Below are 20,128 nucleotides of genomic sequence, written 5' to 3'. Positions count from 1 at the left end.
ACTAGGGGTTTAAGATTTCTTGTAGTTTTTTTTTTTTGGAGGAAAAAGTGGATTGCTTTTCTGTCCCTTAGAAGAAAGCTAACAGTTTGTTAAGCTGGTATTTTTTTAGGGCTTATGTTACTCCTTGACTGAAGCTACATGAAGTCTGTCATTTTCAGATCTGGCAATTAAAAAACCTAAAGTGAACTTCAAAAAAATAGTGAACTGTTTTGTGTATGGTTGCGTTCTTTTTTTTTTCTTATTTGTTTATTTATTTTTGAGACAAAATCTTGCTTGCTATGTAGCTTAAAATGGCTTTGAACTCGCAATATTTCTGTTTCAGCCTCCTAAGTGCTGATTGCAGTTGTGTGCCCTGTGCCCAACTATAATTAAGTTCTTGAAAGTGGTTTTATTGTTAAATGTATTATATGGAAAAGCCTAGGTGTCTTTTTTTCTTAATGTATAAAAGAAAATGTTTGCTTTCCAAAGTTTTTAAGACTTCTTTTAGGAAGATTTTTATTTATTTTAAATTAATAATAATAATAATTTGTGTGTGTGTGCCAGTACTGGAACTTGAACTCAGGGCCTGTGGTTCTTGCTTGGCTTTTTCACTCAAGGCTGGTGCTGTGCCACTGGAGCCACATCTCCACTTCCTCAGAACATTTTTTTTTTATACATAAGACCTATGAAGATTCTGAAATATATATACATATATAGACATATCAATATATATATATGTTTGATAATTTAAGACCTATCAAGATTCTGAAATATATTTTAGGTTGAGAAGTATCCTTTTTAGATCAAAATCTAAAGATACAGTCTATGCTTGTGGAAATTAGGACAGTAATTTCTTCTCTGAACAAATCACCAATACATATGTAGAACTGTTGGATTTCACAAACACCTTTCTAATTCTTTAATTCTTTCAATAATTTAGTCTGTACAATACTATTCTGTATTTGTTATTTCGACTCAAATTTGTTTATCAGTTTTATTTTGATTTTAAGTGTAGGTTGATTAGTTTTTACACTTTAAAAAATTTTCTTTGCATGTCTGTCTGTTCCTAATCAAGCATAGCCACCTTTTCCCCCAGAAAGTGTGATAAAGTTAAACTTGAAGTAGAAAGTTTATAATTTAAATGAGACATTAAAACTTAATATTTCTAAATAGTAGTGAGCTATGTCTAAGTGGATTAACTTCTATTTTAGGACTTGAAAGCTGTTGCTTTTAGGTTTAAAGACAAAGAGAGGCCACGGGGCTACACATCTAAGATTGCAGGAATATTGCATGTAAGTTATCTCGTTTACTGTTTATCTTGGTGCATAGAATATGTCGGATCCTGCATATGTTGCTTATGAAAGTTGATGTTGTGATATAAAACTATGGGCTTGAAGCAGTTGGACAAACTGATGACAAGACATGTTTAAACTCTTTTTTTTTTTTGGGTCCAGTCGTGGGCCTGAACTCTGGGCCTGGGCGCTGTCCCTCAGCTCTTCAGCTCAAGGCTAGCGCTCTACCACTTGAGCCACAGCGCCACTTCCGGCTTTTTTCTTTTTGCTTATGTGGTGCTGAGGAATCGAACCCAGGGCCTCATGCATGCAAGGCAAGCACTCTACCACTGAGCCACCTTCCCAGCCCCTACATGTTTAAACTCTTAACTTTCAGCATCCTAAATATCATCATCTGTAATATTTTCATTATACAGGTATTTTGCTTATGGGCTTTGAGTTCTACCACATACCATGTATTGCCTCTGTGAAAGCTTTAGGTCATCTCTGTTTCTCCATTTCTTTAGTTACTACTTTAGTTTGAATAGCTTTCATTTCTTGAATAAACTACTATTATAGTATCCTACCCAAGTTCAAGACCCATGACCAACCATTTCTATATTCCTAGTACATTTCTATATTCCTAGTACTTGGGAGGCTGAGGCAGAACAATTCTAAGTCTGAGGCCAGCCTGGGCTTTCTAGTAAGACCCTGATTCAAAAAAATGCAGAAAAACAACAACCCAAAAAAAAAAACAAACCACCCCAAAACCAAAACAAATCCCACCCCAAAACAAAAGGCAAAAGAAGTGTTTTGTGTTAAAAAATACTATATATGTTAGTATTTTGCTGTCAAATTTGTTAAATTTTGCTGGAATCAATTTTATGGGTGTTTTGTTTTGTTTTTGCCAGTCTTGGAGCTTGAACTCAGGCCCTGGGCACTGTACCAGAACTTATTTTGCTCAAGACTAACACTGAGCCACTTGAGCCACAACTCTACTTCTGACTTTTTGGTAATTTATTGGAGATAAGAGTCTTATGGATTTAACTGCCAGGCTGACTTTGAGCCATGATCATCAGATCTCAGCATCCTGAGTAGCTAGGATTACAGGCTTCAGCCACTTGCAGCAGGCTTAACAAGGGATCAGTTTTAGCAAGAGTATTACTTTCATTTTTTTCTTGGAAAAGAAATGTGACTTTGCTGTATATAATGTCAGTTTATTTGGAGATTAAGAGAATCATCACACAAGCTGGACTGGGCTGGGTAGATCAGGGGAAGAACATGTGCCTAGTATATATAAAGTCCTGAGTTCAATCCCCAACACTGAAAAAAAAAATGAGTAGGAGTGACATTTATTGAGATGCATTGTATTTATAAACTGACATGTTGAAATGTAACTTCATTGTACAATTACTTAAAGATAATAAAAAGTATATATTTATCGGTCATGGGGTTTGAACTTTGGACCTGGGTACTGTCCCTGAGCTCTTCAGATCAAGGCTAGCACACTACCACTTGAGCCACCATTCCACTTCTGGTTTTCTGAGTTGTTTATTGGAGATAAGAGTCTCATGAATTTTTGTGCCAGGGCTGGCTTTGAACAGCAATCCTCAGATTTCAGCCTCCTGAATAGCTAGGCTTACAGGCATGAGCCACTGGTGCCCAGCCTTAAAATATAACTTTTTTAAGCGCATGTGATAGGAGAGGGAAGAAGATAGAAGAGGGGCTACAGAAAGTTTCCAATGTAGTCAAATGTAATATTACAGATCTGTGTGTTTTAATAAATTAAATCCTTTGCTTGCCTTGTAACTTTTACTTGTGTTTTCCTTTCTCAAAGTATTACCCCTTAGAAGAAGTTCTTGTAGCTGAATATTTGCTGGAAGAATTTAGACCTGACTTAATAGAGATGGTTCTTGATAAACTCAGACCAGAAAACGTTCGGTGAGTCACCTACACATTTTACTGTTACAGACTCAGTTTTGGGTCATGATCAAAATCTGAAAAATTGAAGGTGTAAATAAAATGCTTTCAATTTTTTTTAATCAAGTAAGATTACACAGGTAGAGAATAGTGCAATGAACTAACCCTAAGCTTCATCAGCCAATACATGCCTTTTTTTTTTTTTGCCAGTCCTTCTTTTGCTCAAGGCTAGCACTCAACCACTTGAGCCACAGCACATTTCCAGCTTTTTCTGTTTACGTGGTACTGAGAAATCAAACCCAGGACTTCATGCATGCTAGGCCACATTCCCAGCCTCAACTCATCTTTTTATCTATATTTCTTTATCCTCATCTTCTCTCAAAAGTCAAGTGATAGAAATAACATGAATACAGATCTAGGAATGTCACTTAGTGGTAGAGTGCTAGCCTAGCATGCATGAAGCTCTGGGTTCAATTCCTTAGTACCACATAAAATGAAAAAGCCAGAAGTGGTGCTATGGCTCAAGTGGTAGAGTACTACTAGCCTTGAGCAAAGAGAGACGCTCATGGACAGTGCCCAGGCCCTGAGTTCAAGCTCCAGGACTGGCAAAAAAAAAAAAAGAAAGAAAGAAAGAAAGAAACAACATGAATAACAAACAAACCTGTACCCCTGTACTCACCTCAGCAACAGGTTTCATCTATCAGGTGGCTAGGAATTTTTCCTCCAGCTCTGATGCTCTCTATGCCTGGAGCTGCGATTTAGATAAATAAATTGATTGTTAGGATGTTTGAATGAGTGGTTATCAAACTGAGAATCTCTAAGTTCTAATAAAATGCTTTGGTTTCATACTTATTATATAAATATTCATTCATATGTATATATATATATATATATACATATATATGTAGAGAGAGAGGGAGAGAGAAAGAGAGAGAGAGAGATAGAGAGAGAGAGAGAGAGAGAGAGAGAGAGAGAGAGAGAGTACCAAAAGCTCATTGGTCAGTTGAACCTTGCTTATAGGGCCCTGTCTGAGTATTGGTGGACTCTAGCTGCTTCTTAGGCAGTTTGAGTCTGAGTCAGTCCTAGGAAGGGCTTTTTGCTTGTATCTTCTCCTTGTATTCTTCAGGCAGTGTGGTCTGTTTAAACCTTTTCCACTTCATTATGGAACCCTTTTGGACATGGACGCTTCTTCTGTTAAAAGTAGTCATCCCTTGCTATATCGCAGTCCACTTATTGTGGCTTCACTGCATTGAGGGGTTCTTTTAAAAATAATGATCCCTCACCTATCGCGGGAGTTACGTCCCAGATACCCCCGCAATAGGTGAAAATCTGCGAAATAGCAGTAAGCGAACCACGGTATAGCGTGGGACAACTATCTATGTCATGGATTATCACCTGTCACAGGGTTCTCTGGAAAGTAACTTCCACGTTAGGTGACTGGATCACTGCATTTCTCTGATGCACATGGTAGTTATTAAGGCATCAGGATTGTTTTGTTTCCTTTGTTATTGAAGTACTCTCAGTTCACATCTCATAGCAAAGTAGTAAAAACCATTCAAGTTGAAGCATTCTAGTCCAAAGTCCCAATTGTTGTCCCTGGGAAGTGCTTATCACTTTTTGCCCTAAACTGTGTATGCTACATATGTTTATCAAAGAGTGTGTCTGTACCAGCCCTCTGGTTTCTATTTTGCACTATGTCAGCTTGTCCCATTAACACAGCTTTCTGTTTGAAATACCAGAGAAGGAAAAGTGGTCATCAGGCATACATAATATCCATTCTCATAAAACATTTAGGTAAAGGCACAGCTTCTTTACATAAAGCCTGTTTAAACATCTCTACTACATAATCCTACCAGTCGTATGTACTAGTTCCAGGAACTTTTCTTCTCCATTCCCAGGCCTTTTTAGCCTCTTGTGCAGAAGATCTTTGGGTCCTCCAGAGAGAGTTGAGCCATGGCACTCTTTTTTTTTTGGTCCCTCATAGGACTTGAACTCTGGGCGCTGTCCCTGAGCTCTTCGGCCCAAGGCTAGCACTCTACCACTTGAGCCACAGCACCACTTCTGGTTTTCTGGTGACTTACTGGAGATCAGAGTCTCATAGACTTTTCTGCCTAGGCTGAGCCACCGAGGCCCAGCTCCTATCCTTTTCTTAATCTTGATTAACTGATTTTTGCTGTAGGTAATTCAGAACAGATTCCTCATAATATCTACCTTTGGAGTTATTAACTTTTTTGGGGGGGTCCAGTCGTGGGGCCTGAACTCTGGGCCTAGGCGCTGTCCCTCAGCTCTTCAGCTCAAGGCTAGTGCTCTACCACTTGAGCCACAGCGCCACTTCCGGCTTTTTGCTTATGTGGTGCTGAGGAATCGAACCCAGGGCCTCATGCATGCAAGGCAAGTGCTCTACCACTGGGCCACCTTCCCAGCCCTATTAATTCTCTCAAAGTGGGGTAAACCTAACAAGCTTATTTGCAGCACTAATTAATTAAGATTAATTGATTAATTTAGTGCTAGGAATTCAAACTCAAGACCTTGATCTTGCTAGGCAAGCACTCTTACCACTGGAGCCATGTCCTCAGCTTCCCCACCCCCCCAAATAGTCTCAAGTTTTGACATGATTAACCTGGACTGTGATCCTCTTCTTCATACTTTTCTGGTAGCTAGGATGACAGGCCATACTACATCATCAAACCTTGCTTATTCGTTGAGATGGGATCTTGTGAACTTTCGCTGGCCCTGGTCTCTTGTGAATCTCCTATACCTTCCAAGTAACTAAGATTACAGTCATGACCCATGGCACTTAGCCCATATGTAGCCCTATTTATTTATTTATTGAGTCAGTATGGGGCTTCAACTCTGGGCCTGGGCACTGTCCCTTAGCTCTTCAGCTCAAGGCTAGTGCTCTACCACTTGAACCACAGTGACACTTTCAGTTTTCGGTGGTGAATTGAAGATAAGATTCTCATGGACGGGGCTGGGAAGGTGGCTCAGTGGTAGAGCACTTGCCTTGCATGCCTGAGGCCCTGGGTTCGATTCCTCAGCACCATATAAGCAAAAAGAAAAAAGCCGGAAGTGGCACTATAGCTCAAGTGGTAGAGTGCTAGCCTTGAGCTGAAGAGCTGAGGGACAGCGCCCAGGCCCACAGTTCAGGCCCCATAACCGAATCCCCCCCCCCAAAAAATAAGATTCTCATGGACTTTCCTGCCTGGGCTGGCTTATAACTGATCCTCAAATCTCAGCCTCCTGAGCAGCTAGGATTACAGGCTTGAGCCACCGGTGCCCAGCTTGTAGCCCTTTAATATTGAAGGACTAGCTGTATGCCAGAGGCTCAATCCTGTAATCCAAAAAAATGCACACACACACACGAACATATAAACTAACAAGGATCTATCTAGTCTATCTAATCTTTTAACAGAACTGTATTAAAACCTGTATTTTAACCCCATCAATACTATTTATTCATCCCATACTTAATAAGTATCTAAAGACTGGTACGCCGTTGCAGCAAATCTCTGATATCTCCATTTCTCTTTTCTCTTAGCTTGACTCTGTGTGTGTGTGTGTGTGTGTGTGTGTGTGTGTGTGTGTGTGTGTGTGTGTGTGTGTGTGTGTGTGTCAGAAAGTCTGAAAAACTCGTGTGTGTGTGTGTGTGTGTGTGTGTGTGTGTGTGTGTGTGTGTGTATTTTGCCATACTGGGGCTTGAACTCAGGACCTGGGTAGTACTGTTCTTAGCTTCTTTTTTTTTTTTTTTTTTTTTTGGTCAGCTGTGGGGACTTGAACTCTGGGCCTGGGCGCTGTCCCTCAGCTCTTCAGCTCAAGGCGAGCGCTCTACCACTTGAGCTACAGCGCCACTCCCGATTTTCTGGTGGTTTATTGGAGATAGGAGTCTCACGGTCTCTCCTGCCCGGGCTGGGTCTCTCCTGCCCGGGCTGGCTTTGAACCGCGATCCTCAGATCTCAGCCTCCTGAGTAGCTAGGATTACAGGCATGAGCCACCGTGCCCGGCCGTTCTTAGCTTCTTTGTTCTAGGCTGACACTCTATCACATGAACATAGTTCTACTTTCAGCTTTTTGGTGGTTAATTGGAGATAAGAGTCTCATGGATTTTACTGGCTGGGCTGAAGTCACACTTTAATCCTTTGATATCAGCTTCTTGAGTAGCTAGATTACAGGCATGAGCCACTGGCATTCAGTTTGGTTCTACATTCTTTTTTTTCCTTTTTCTTTTTTTTGGGGTCCGGTCATGGGGCCTGAACTCTGGGCCTGGGTGCTGTCCCTCAGCTCTTCAGCTCAAGGCTAGCGCTCTACCACTTGAGCCACAGCGCCACTTCTGGCTTTTTTCTTTTTGCTTATGTGGTGCTGAGGAATCGAACCCAGGGCCTCAGGCATGCAAGGCAAGCGCTCTACCACTGAGCCACTTTCCCAGCCCCGATTCTACATTCTTTTTTTTTTTTTTTTTTTTGGTCGGTCGTGGGGCTTGAACTCTGGGCCTGGGCGCTGTCCCTCAGCTCTTCAGCTCAAGGCGAGCGCTCTACCACTTGAGCTACAGCGCCACTTTTGGTTTTCTGGTGGTTTATTGGAGATAGGAGTCTCACAGTCTTTCCTTCCCGGGCTGGCTTTGAACCGTGATCCTCAGATCTCAGCTTCCTGAGTAGCTAGGGTTACAGGCGTGAGCCACCAGCGCCCAGCCGATTCTACATTCTTGACTGTGGAATTGTGTCAGGTTAGTGTTTAAGCCGATGGCTATAATGTTCAGGTTCCACTTTTTTCTGTATTTGCAAATTAAGCATTTGCTCTAGTCTTCTGTCTCTTCTCATATCCTTGAGCATTTCTAAAGAATGATGAATAGTGATTCTGTTAGACTTTGTTGTTGCCCAAGCATCAGGGAATGTGACTCATTGGTGCTTAGAAGTGGGATTTCATTTGAATCACTTGGTTCATTTACCTATCCTGGGTTTCAGAATAAAACATATTTGATTTTGAGTCTCATTAATAGTTTTGGATTGTTGGAGATTTTTCTCTCTCTCTCTTTTTTTTCTACTCTTTGTCTGGGAGGACCTTTTTAGACCTTTTCCCCTTTTGTTGTTTGTGTTTAAAAAATCTAATTTGAAGCCAGGTGCTGGTGGCTCATGCCTGTAATCCTAGTTTCTCAGGAGGCTGAGATCTGAGGATCACGGTTCAAAGCCAGCCTGGGCAAGAAAGTCAGTGAGACTCTTATCTCCAATAAACCACTAGAAAACCAGAAGTGGCTCTGTGGCTCAAGCAGTAGAGCGCTCACCTTGAGCTGAAGAGCACAGGGACAGCGCCCAAGCCCAGAGTTTAAACCCCACGACCGACCAAAAAAAAAAAAAAAACTAATTTGAGGAGTGGAGATTGTGGCCCAGTAATAAAATAGCATGGGCAAGGCTCTGGATTTGATCCTCACCTCCAAAAAACCCCAACTCTACTAACGGAAGAAGAGTTCATTTAATTTGAATTTCTATTTAAAAAGTAATGAAACTAAAGCTCAGAGACGCTAAATGACCTTGTCTAATTTAGATCTTAACTGTGATTTTTGGCAGGATATCAAAGTGAATCAGAGTACCTCCAGAGTTCAAGATACTGATGCAAGCCTTTGCCCTTTCCACTAATTCTTTTTTTAATCTTTAAGTAACTACAAAGGGGTTTTAATTCAACATGTCAATGTATATGGACAGTACATCGTGACTTAAAGGCAACAGTCCGCAGTTATTTTAGCCTATTGGTTCCTTTTCTTATTAAGTCTTAGTTTGAAAAGGAAAGGTCATTTTCTACATTTTTCTTTTTCTTCTTTTTTCTTTTTGTCCAGGGGCTTGAACTGAGGGCCTGGCCATTGTCCCTCAGATTTTGTGATCAAGATTAGCACTCTACCACTTATGCCACAGCTGGACTTCCAGCTTTTTGGTGGTTAATTGGAGATAAGAGTCTTTCACACAGGGCTGGGAAGGTAGCACAGGGGTAGAGTGCTTGCCATGCATGCATGAGGCCCTGGATTCGATTCCTTAGCACCACATAAAAGAAAAAGCTGGAAGTGGCACTGTGGCTCAAGTGCTAGCCTCGAGCTGAAGAGCTGAGGGACAGTGCCAAAGCCCAGAGTTCAGGCCCCACCACACACACAGACACACACACACAGACACACACACACAGACACACACACACAGACACACACACACACACACACACACACACACACACACACACACACACACACACACACACACACACACACACACACACACACACACACACACACACACGAGTTTTTCAGACTTTCTGACCAGACTGGCTTTAGCTGAAGAGCTGAGGGACAGTGCCAAAGCCCAGAGTTCAGGACACACACACACACACACACACACACACACGAGTTTTTCACACACACACACACACACACATGAGTTTTTCAGACTTTCTGACCAGACTGGCTTTGAACTCTGATCCTCAGATCTCAGCCTCCTGAGTAGCTAGGATTACAGGGGTGAGTCATCAGCGCTAAGCATCAAGACCATTTTTAAACAGTTTTGTTCCATTTTTTTTCCCTAATTATTCTTTTTTTCCCCCTTAGCTATTCTTTTTAAACTAGATAATAGTATAGATAATAGTATAATTTCCCCTGTAAGCACTTTTTCACACTAAAAATAATGGAATATAACCAAAGGATAACAGAAACTATAATCAAAAATAAAAATAATATATACATAAGTATACATATGTATGCATACATGTGTATATATTTACTATGTCATTTATACATACAGATATACACATGTGTATATATTATATATTATATGTCCTAAACACATACACACATACATATATAGTTATTCGGTTATTTTTTACTTTTGCCTGTTTGGGTTAAATTTTACAGGATCTACTTTGTATTAAGAGGTGCAGCACATTCTTGGATATTATGTACATTTTATGAGTCAGATTCTTAAATTTATCTATGCATCATGAGTTTACTGGCTTGTTCCTGTTTGCTTTTCCCATATATGTCTAGGGTTGCAATAGTGTCTAAATCTTTTGAAGGAAAAACTGATCGCACAGAAGAGTGGTATGGAACCCAATACAAGCAAGAAGCTATACCTGATGAAGTGATCAAGGTAGGGCTCCTCCCTCTGGGAATGAGCCTGATCAGGGAGGAACTGTGAGATCATGAGCTCTCTGGTTTCACAGACTTAAGACTGTATGGGGGTGGCCGATAAATACTGTCCCTAGAAGATCTCATGGTATGAGTCAGGCCCTAAGAAATACTGAAGGGAAAAAAGCTCTTTTAAGCCTGGGCCGCAGGCCAAACATGGAAATAACTGCATAGTCATAGTCAATGGCTCTTATGTAAATACCTTGTTGTCTAAGAGTTGGGAAAATATATCACTGTACAGATTATTTTGTTCTTGAAAGAGCTGGAGCAAATACCATTTTCAAGTGTGCCAGTTAGATTCTCTATGTTCTACAGTCTTGTTTATTCCTTATGCTGATCATTTTAGATATGGAAAGGAGAGATGATGAATACATGCTTCTCTAGTCCCCCAAGAGAAACTCGAGTTTCACAGAGACCCACCAGTAAATTACATGTGATGGAAAAAACTGTTAGGTGATATTATTCCCTTAACATATTTTTGTTTAGATATTGAGCAAAGACACATTTCTTTTTCTTTCATAGCACAGTGCTAGGGCTATATGCTCAGCCCAAAGTCGCTTTTTTAACTCTTGAAACAGGCTGTTAATTGCTTTTGTGTGTGTATGTGTGTTACAATTCACCCAGAAATGGCAGAATGCTGACCTGAATGGAAAATTTAAACTCCCAACAAAGAACGAATTTATTCCTACGAATTTTGAGATCTTGTCCTTAGAAAAAGATGCAACATCATACCCTGTTCTTATTAAGGTAATGTTTGGAATCTGTATTTTTCATTTTGTTTTGCTTTTGTTTGGGGGGGTCTCACTGTATTTTCCAGGATGGCGCTGAACTCCTTTGATCAGGTAATCCTCCTGCTTCAATATCTCAAGTAGCTGATTCTACAGGCTTGTACCAACCATCCCACCCCACCCCCCATCCTGAACAGAATCTGTGGCTTTATCTTGTTTAGTTCTGTTTTTTTTGTTTTGTAGTACTGGGGTTGAGCTCAGGGCCTTAGAAACTAAGTATTAGCACTGAAGCTACACCCTCAGTGGTTTAGTTTGGGAGATTTACTGCATGGGAAACTAGTGGGATAATACCTTGTATTTGGTATTTTGTTGATTTAGGGGGTCCCATATCCTTAGATATGACAAATCTTGCAGAAAGACTCTAAGAATATTAGGTTTAAAATATTTCAGGAAGAAAATGAAACTACTGAACAACATAGGATCTAGAGAATTGCTTCCTTTGTAAGGAAAAAAAATGCTTAGACTGTAACCATAAGTGAGTCAAAAGATCCAGTATTTTATCCAGGTCCATTGGAAACTCAGGAAATAGGTGTGTGCTACATCATGAAAGTTAGCAGTAAGAAACCTTCCCTTGGACCCAGGCCCAGAGTTCAAGCTCCACAAACACCAACACAAAATAAAAAGAAACCTTGTTCGAAGGGAAGCTGTTAGTTTACTGCACTTAAAAAAAAAAAAAAAATCTCATTAGGATACAAGGGCTGGATGAAGTTAATGGGATTTTATATCAATGAAATGGGTGACTAAGAAGTAGACGTTTTCCTCTTTTTTTTTTCCAGACTGTTCTTTTCACATTGTTTCGTACTATAGGTAGTAATTGTCAAAAAAAATAGATTAAATTACTACAGCAACATTCTCCTTTCTAAACTTTCAAACTAAAACTCATGATTATTGACATGTATCTTTTATTATCTTCTTTAGATGACAACATTCGGAAATTCATAAGTTAATAAGATGAGAATTGGTGTTTAGAACATGATTTTTTTTTCTTTTGGTTGTGGGGCTTGAACTTTGAGCCTGGGCATTGTCCCTGTGCTCTTCAGCTCAAGGCTAGCGCTCTACCACTTAAGCCACAGTTCCACTTCCAGTTTTCTGGTAGCTAACTGGAGATAAGAGTCTCATGGACTTTGCTGTCCAGGCTGGCTTTGAACCTTGATCCTCAGATCTCAGCCTCCTGAGTAACTAATTAAAGGAGTGAGTGACCAGCGCCTGGCATGACTTTTTTTTTTTTTTTTTTTTTTTTTACTGTTAAGCTGTTGTCCATTTGAAATCCCTTATCTGAAGGAGATTTAATTGAAGAAATCAGATTATGAGTACACTGCATCTTGACCAATGTCACCCTTCCAGTGAGGAATGTGGGATTTAATTTAGCTCAAGCAACTAGATTTTACGTTATCTACTAATTCTTCTACAATGACTTAAACTGAGTTACATGTTAAGTTATGTATAGCTTGTTTACCTCTCTTAGTATTTGTTGGCTACTTACTTGTATTTATTAGTACTGGAAGAATCCAGGAGTGTGTGCGTGCGAAGTACCCATTCTGCCACTGTGTTATACCCTCAGTCCTTGCTTGTTTATTTTAAATAGGCTTTTTCAGAGTAAATTAAGGAGCAAATTAGACATTTCTATCTCTTGACAGAATTTTATAGTAACTCCAAGTAAGTATCTATAATATAACGTGAGTGAAGTGAGAATCAAGGTGGCAAGCTGGTTTGTTCCTCTTTGTGTGTTTGTTTCCAGTCACAAATTATTTTTTAAATTTTGCAGTCTAGAAACACAAGCACTAAAACAATAAAATTAAATGGCAAACATTTGGTGTGAATTCCCTGGGACTCAAAAATCTAGAAGTGGCATAGTTTGGTACTTTGGGCTCAGATTCTCTGAGTGTATAGTCAGGCTGGTAGCCATGGCTTTGGTCATCTGAAAGCTGGTAGGGTTGGATGATTCTTTCCCAAGTTCAGTTCTGTGGTTGTTACAAGGCCTTAGTTCTCTACCAGGTGGACTTTCGGGTGTTAGTTGAGCTGGCAGCTGGCTTCTGCCAAAGAATTGATCCAGAAGGGATAGTGAGTGATCAAGATAGCAGCCTCAACTTAGACTTCACAGGTATCACACTAGCACTTCTGTCTTCTGTCAGTTAGGCAGACTTAACCTGGTCTAGTTGTAGAAGGGGGAATACCAAAAATTGTGAATCATCGCAGACAGGGATTATGTAGGCCCCCTTGGAGGCTGGCTGCCACATCCACAAAGGAGTCCTACCTGTACCTCACAGTGTCCAGAAAGATGAGGACAGGACAATTAGTATCAGGCCACCAATCTGCCTCTTCCTCCACCATACCCTCCTGTCCATAATCCAGGGGACATAGAGGGTTTTTCTCTGTCACAGGAGGCCAGTCCTCTCTGTTAGCTTCCTATTTGCCAATTCTGCGCTTCAACCCAGGGAACCACAGCTACAGGAACAAACTTTCAACTACTGCCTCTATTCTCCTCCTGGAAGAGTAAATTGATTTCCAGTTCTTCCTGAATGTGCCCCAATTTTCCAAACCAAATTGTTTCTCCATCACAGGATACAGCTATGAGCAAACTGTGGTTCAAGCAAGATGATAAGTTTTTCTTGCCGAAGGCTTGCCTCAACTTTGAATTTTTCAGGTATGTAAAAAAATCTAGCTATAAATCTTTAAAATGTCAACAATTACATTTCTTTCTTTCTTTTTTATTTTGTCCTTCTTAGCCATCTGTGTATAACACTAATAGGAGTTAGGTTTTGTCTAGTCAGCGGAAGGCTGCTGGCCAAGGCTGTTCATTTTTCCTTTTTACATGAATGAGTGCGTGCTTTTAGCTGAAATGATTTGTGCTGGTTGTTATTAGGAGAACTTTCCTAGCCTTCACTATTCTAGATTCTGAAAAGGTTATTGACCAGCCAAGAAGGTTCACTGAGGAAAGCATAAGTAATTTGGGGTGTTCCTATTGTTTTGGTTTTAATTCCTGAAACTTGTCCAGAATAAGAGATAGAAATTATAAAATGGTCTTGAGCCTTTCTAGTCCTTTAATTATCCGGAATTTACTTTTTACTTTAGCTTTTTTTTTTTTTTTTTTTGGCCAGTCCTGGGGTTTGAACTCAGGGCCTGGACACTGTCCCTTAGCTTCTTTTGCATAAGGCTAGCACTCTACTAAAGTTACAGTGCCACTTCTGGCCTTTTCTGTTTATGTGGTACTGAGGAATCGAACCCAGAGCTTTATGCATGCTAGGCAAGCACTCTACCACTAAGCCACATTCCCAACCCAACTTTAGCATTTTTAAAAAATTAGTTTACATTAGTTATACTGAAGGTAGTTTCCATTGCCACATACTATAATGTATTCCAGTCAGTTTCATTCCCTTTATCACATTCCCTTCCCTCCCAAAGCAATTTCAGCAGGTCCCGTTCTGTTTTCATAGTAGTAAGCAATCTATTACAACCATATTTATCCTCTTTCAGGTTGTGTTTTTGTTTTACTTTTTCATCTTCTAATGTTCAATGCATTTATTCAATTGGCTTGACATGAAGTTAGAGATGTGTTGTAAATGTTTTCAAAAAGAGAAAAAGAATTGCTAATTAGAAAGTGACTGCTCAACCAACAAATATATTCAGTATGTTGGAATATGTATATACATATTGTATTTTATAGCTTTATGCACCTGGTTTTTTAGTACTGAGGTTTTTAATTTTTTATACCCAACTTGATCTGTTAGGTATGGCTTGTGGCTGATTAAGAGCATTGCAAAGCCTAACTTATTTTTTAATAGTAGAGATCTGTTCAGCAGCTTGTTACTGCTTTTCCACTTGGCTACTGAAATTAGTTTCTTCAGAATACCTTTTGACAGACTTTGACATTTTTGTCAGTTTGAAAGATTATTTTTTTTCTTTAATGAAAAGAGAATCCTGGGTGCCACTGGCACATTCCTGTCATCCTAGCCACACAGCAGTCTGAGAACTGAGGATCCTATGTGGAAGCCAACTCAGGAGGGTAAATCTGAGAGACTCTAACCTGCCAAAAAGGCAGAAGTGTAGGTGTGGATCAAATGGTAGAATGCCAGCCTTGAGCAAAAAAAAAAAAAAAAAAAAAGCTAATCAAAAGCCTAAAGCCCTACATTTAAATCCCAGTACTAGCCGGGTGCTGGTGGCTCACGCCTGTAATCCTAGCTACTCAGGAGGCTGAGATCTGAGGATCACAGTTCTAAGCCAGCCCAGGCAGGAAAGTCCGTGAGACTCTTATCTCCAATAAAAACCACTCAGAAAACCGGAAGTGGCACTGTGGCTCAAGTGGTAGAGTACTAGCCTTGAGCTGAAGAGCTGAGGGACAGTGTTCAGGCCCAGAGTTCAAGCCCCATGACCGACAAAAATAAATTAAAAAATTAAGTTAAATTAAATAAATCCCAGTACTGGCAATAAATAAATATCCTGTGAATTATATTTAAGCATATAGTATCTGATTGCAAAATAATATATTGAAATCCAAATGAGCCAGAATTTATTCTAGTTGAATCCCAAGGTTTAAGGTTTAAGGTTAAGCATACACAGTTGTTGCATATATAGCATTTTAGGACACTTGCATCATACAGCTTTGAACTCCCAGATTTGTCTTTCCTAATATTTTATTCCTGCCTGAAAGAAGTTGTACCTGTGGAGCTCAACTTGGTTGTGGTCATGGTCTGTCTTTTGTTTTATTTGTTTGTTTGTTTGTTTTTGGGTCTGGTCATGGGGCCTGAACTCTGGGCCAGGGCGCTGTCCCTCAGCTCTTCAGCTCAAGGCTAGCGTTCTACCACTTGAGCCACAGCACCACTTCCAGCTTTTTTCTTTTTGCTTATGTGGTGCTGAGGAATCGAACCCAGGGCCTCGGGCATGCATGGCAAGCTTTCTACCACTGAGCCACCTTCCCAGCCCTGTCTTTTGTTTTAGTGTGTGTGTGTGTGTGTGTGTGTGTGTGTGTGTGTGTGTGTGTGATGTCTTTCAGTTTTGCAGCTGCTGTTTGCCCCAAAATGAAAATGTATATTATATTTTTATTATTAATATTATTTGTAGAACTTACCAATTAAACCCAGAGACTTGCATATGCTTGGCAAGGGCTCCACTAAGCTACATCCCTAACTCTTATTTTCATTTTGAGACAGGAACTAATGAAATTGGGTTGCAGGCATGCTCAATGCCTGGCATGTACAATACTTGTAAAAAATCGAATGCCAGAACATTCATTTGTGGTTCTCAGTTAGAGAATGTGTAGATAACTGGAGAATTTTCTCCTTGGTTTTAATTCTGTAAGTGGCTAAGCATTTTAAATCTTATTTTTTAATGATCAGTTTTAATAAGATTGTTCGTCTTACTATCAGTATGTCCATATTATATTACATTCTTACTATGCTATAAATGGAGTAAAACTATTCATTACCTGCCAAACAAGGCAAGCACAGTAGCATTCGTTTTCTTCTCATTCCCCAGATTGCCCCAAGGCTTGCTCCCATGGTTACCTCAGGTCTAGTCCAGAAATCAGTAGGTTGACTTGCGTTTCTGCCACCTCAGGTGACCTGAGGAGAATTAGATTTCATATCTGGGGAATGAAGATGAGTTGCTTTTGTTTAGTTTTGGCATCTACAATCATTCTTCCCTTTAGTTACTCTCTCTCACTTAAATATTTCTCTATTTTAATAATTTTCCCCCTAACTCTAGCTGTGACTATACAATAGAATCTGTCAACCGTTTTACTGACCACTTTGGTTTTATTGGTTTGGAGGCAACCTTAGGAATAAATTAGTATTTTCAGTTTTTTTCTTTTAAGGTAATATAATTATAGCAGACAAATTTCTTGCATTCCTATCCACCAGGAGTAACTTACTGAGAGAGAGAGAGTGTGTGTGTGTGAGAGAAAGAATGTACAAATACTGTGTATGTAGTATATCAGAAGTGCTCCTCCTGTCAGCCTAGGGACCAGCACATGACCTTGCTCTTGCTTCTCTTGCTGTGTTGCATTTCTGGCTTGCCAATTCTGCCTCACCATCTGTGATAAACCGCTCTTTTTCCCTCTTTGTTGCCAGCAGTGCGCTCGCACACAGCCCATTCCAGACCTCTTTTCCAGGCTTACTGTTTTCCGATGAGAAGAAGAAACAGACTGAAGAATTCAACCATGTCCTCAGGAAACTCTTCTAACACCAATACTCTATTTCTTGACCCATCTCAAAAGGCCACATTACAATGGGAAATAATAAATCAGCTATTTTACTGTCAATATTTTCTTCCAGCCCATTTGCTTATGTGGACCCCTTGCACTGTAACATGGCCTATTTATACCTTGAGCTTCTCAAAGACTCACTCAACGAGTATGCATATGCAGCAGAGCTAGCAGACTTGAGCTATGACCTCCAAAATACCATCTATGGGATGTATGTAAGTACCCACGTCTTGGAGCCTTCCACTCATCAACATTTTTATATTGATTTGATGGAAGCATTTTTAATTGAGGGTAATACTTTTTCTTTTTAAAAAAAATCTTCATGGCTAATCATATTTTTATTTAATTTTTAAGTTAGCTTTAAGTTTTCTGCCACATACATTCATATTATGCAGATTTTCCTCGTTTTTTTTTTAACATCTTTCATCAGATTGTCATATTTTTCTCCTCAAACAAAGTTGGACCCCATTATGATTCTGAAGTCTTGATCTTCAGCTAACCAAAATGGAGTCTTCTTTGTACAACATAAGCTGACCTATACTGTTTCCCTAGAAATCCAGATCATGAGGCTGCATATCCATACTCTTCAGTCATGTTTCTTCATTACCATGCCACTGCCTGAGGTATCAAAGCATTTCTTTTGTTTTTCTTTTTTGTTAGTCGCTACATTTATGCTGATCCTCTCCATTGCAACATGACATACCTGTTTATCAGGTTATTGAAGGATGATTTAAAAGAGTATACATATGCAGCACGCCTGTCAGGTTTGAGCTATGGCATTGCATCAGGAATGAATGCAATACTTGTAAGTAAAATGGAAACCAAAGAAAAGGCACCACATCATTTAAGCTTTCCATTGAGCTTGGGAAAACTATTAACTTCTGCATTCTTAAACAAGAAGGTTGATGGTTTTTCCTCCTTGCACCTTTTTGAAGAACTCAAATTAGTATTAGTTCCACTAATAAATGATTGGTAAAACTTCACGCATCTTGTGAACATGTATGTGTGCTACATTTTTTGCATGTTCTGCTTGAGATGTGTAACATACTAATCCTAAAAGCATGATTTTCTTTCCATGTATTTGAATATATTTTCATTAGTAAGTAAAAAAGATCCATAGGTATTACTGTAGTGCTTGAACCTTACTAATCTACAAGCTTCCTTTATTTCTATGGACAGTAGAGAAAGTTCCTGTGTTCACATACATCTGACAGTTAATTTTGTTGCATGCATCATTAAGTATTTTACATGTGTTATAACTCTTAAGTGTTTATGACACATTTCCAGCCTTGATTAGCTCTGTTTCAAATTAACATCCCTTCTATGGCACACATTCATTTTCACTTTTATTAAAAACATATGTCTTAATAAAAACTAAAATGGGAGAATTTCTGAATATCTTTTTTTAAAATAAAAGTCTTACAGAATATTTTGAGAGTTCTTTATTTTGCAGTGGATTTTATCAAAACAAATTTTCTAGTAACTTTTGTTTTTGAGTAGTTATTCTGCAGCTATAGGCTTGAAACTCAGAGGATCAAAATTAACTTCAAATAGAAAATTAATAATCAGTTTTCTGTTTTTGCTATTGATTTTTTTCTTTCAGTTTCTATAAAGGTGATGTACAGAGGAGTTGAGGTTGTATAAGGTAGCGAGTACATTTCAGTGTTACCCCCTCCCTCATTTTCTCCAGCTTTCCCTCCCCTGCTGTATTTTTAACAGCATAATACCATTAAGATAAATAATTTTTATTTATGGTAAAGGGGCTTCCTGTTGGTCTCTCTAGTGTATATGGAACCTGACATGCCTTCGGTAGCCGAGTACCTTCTCTCCTGCTGAAGTTCTCACTTGCCATCCTTCACATGATAGAGACTTTCAGAGTATTCAGTTGTAGTGTTGTGGGTGCCACTCCGTGAGAATACAATAGCAGCAATTCCCTATTCCCTGAGTTTCAGGCTACCTTTGAGATTTGGCTTCAGAGATTATTTAAGTAAATTGTCCCAAGGCAAAATGCTGAGACCTGGAGTGTGTCCTCCCTATACGTTTGTTTTGCCATTGGCTTTTAGAGCATCAGTAGATGCTGAAAAACTAATCAGTACGCAGGTGGTTAGAATCATGGGTGCTTTTAGGGTAACACTGAATGAGAGTAGCACAATGCTATGCAGTATAAATTGAGGCTGCCTAGTTTTTCCCAAGATGATTTTATGTGTGTATGTGCTGGTCCTGGGGCTTGAACTCATTTTGTTGCTGAACTTTTTTCTTTTTTTTTTTTTTGTCAGCCATGGGGCTTGAACTCTAGGCCTAGGTGCTGTCCCTGAGCTCTTCAGCTCAAGGCAAGCACTCTACCACTTGAGCCATAGTGCCAATTCCGGTTTTCTAGTGGTTCATTAAAGATAAGAGTCTCAAGAACTTTCCTGTCTGAGCTGGCTTTGAACCACAATCCTCAGATCTCAGCCTCAGCTCTTCAGTTGTCCCTCAGCTCTTTAACTCAAGGCTAATGCTCTACTACTTGAGCCACAGCACCCACTTCTGGCCTTTTCTGTTTATGTGGTGCTGAGGAATTAAACCCAGGGCCTCCTGCTTATGAGGCAAGCACTCTACCACTGAGCTACCTTCCCAGCCCCTTAAGTTTTTAAATATAGTCTGGGGCCTTATCTAACAGGTGTCATTCCCCTGTGATTTATTTTTAAGATAAAACTTAGGGCTAGACATGTTGCTCAATGGTAGGACACATGCTTATCAGGCTTGAGGCCCTAGGTTCAATGCCTGGCATCAAGATAAAACTTAAGCACATTCTGTAGTGAAGTTTGACATGTAGTATG

At 39.6% G+C, this 20,128-nt stretch overlaps 1 protein-coding gene across 3 annotated transcripts in view; it reads left to right on the top strand.

Annotated features, from left to right (window-relative positions):
• Ide (insulin degrading enzyme) overlaps positions 1–20,128 on the top strand; it is a 96,598-nt gene that overhangs the window by 58,231 nt on the left and 18,239 nt on the right. For 2 of the 3 annotated variants that reach the window (XM_070021193.1, XM_070021191.1), the window contains exons 10-15: positions 1,191–1,271; positions 3,088–3,191; positions 10,182–10,284; positions 10,947–11,069; positions 13,672–13,754; positions 17,380–17,524. In XM_070021193.1, the coding sequence (XP_069877294.1) occupies positions 1,191–1,271; positions 3,088–3,191; positions 10,182–10,284; positions 10,947–11,069; positions 13,672–13,754; positions 17,380–17,524 (639 nt within the window). Of the gene's footprint in view, positions 1–1,190; positions 1,272–3,087; positions 3,192–10,181; positions 10,285–10,946; positions 11,070–13,671; positions 13,755–17,379; positions 17,525–17,969; positions 18,115–20,128 lie in introns of all 3 variants that reach the window. The other variant, XM_070021192.1, reaches the window with a different exon arrangement.

This window comes from Dipodomys merriami, unplaced genomic scaffold (assembly GCF_024711535.1).
Source record: "Dipodomys merriami isolate MVZ:Mamm:240054 unplaced genomic scaffold, mDipMer1.0.p SCAF_14, whole genome shotgun sequence".
Taxonomy (NCBI): Eukaryota; Metazoa; Chordata; class Mammalia; order Rodentia; family Heteromyidae; genus Dipodomys; species Dipodomys merriami.
The sequence above is the reverse complement of the archived record's forward strand: the minus strand, read 5'-3'. Positions and strand labels throughout refer to the sequence as shown.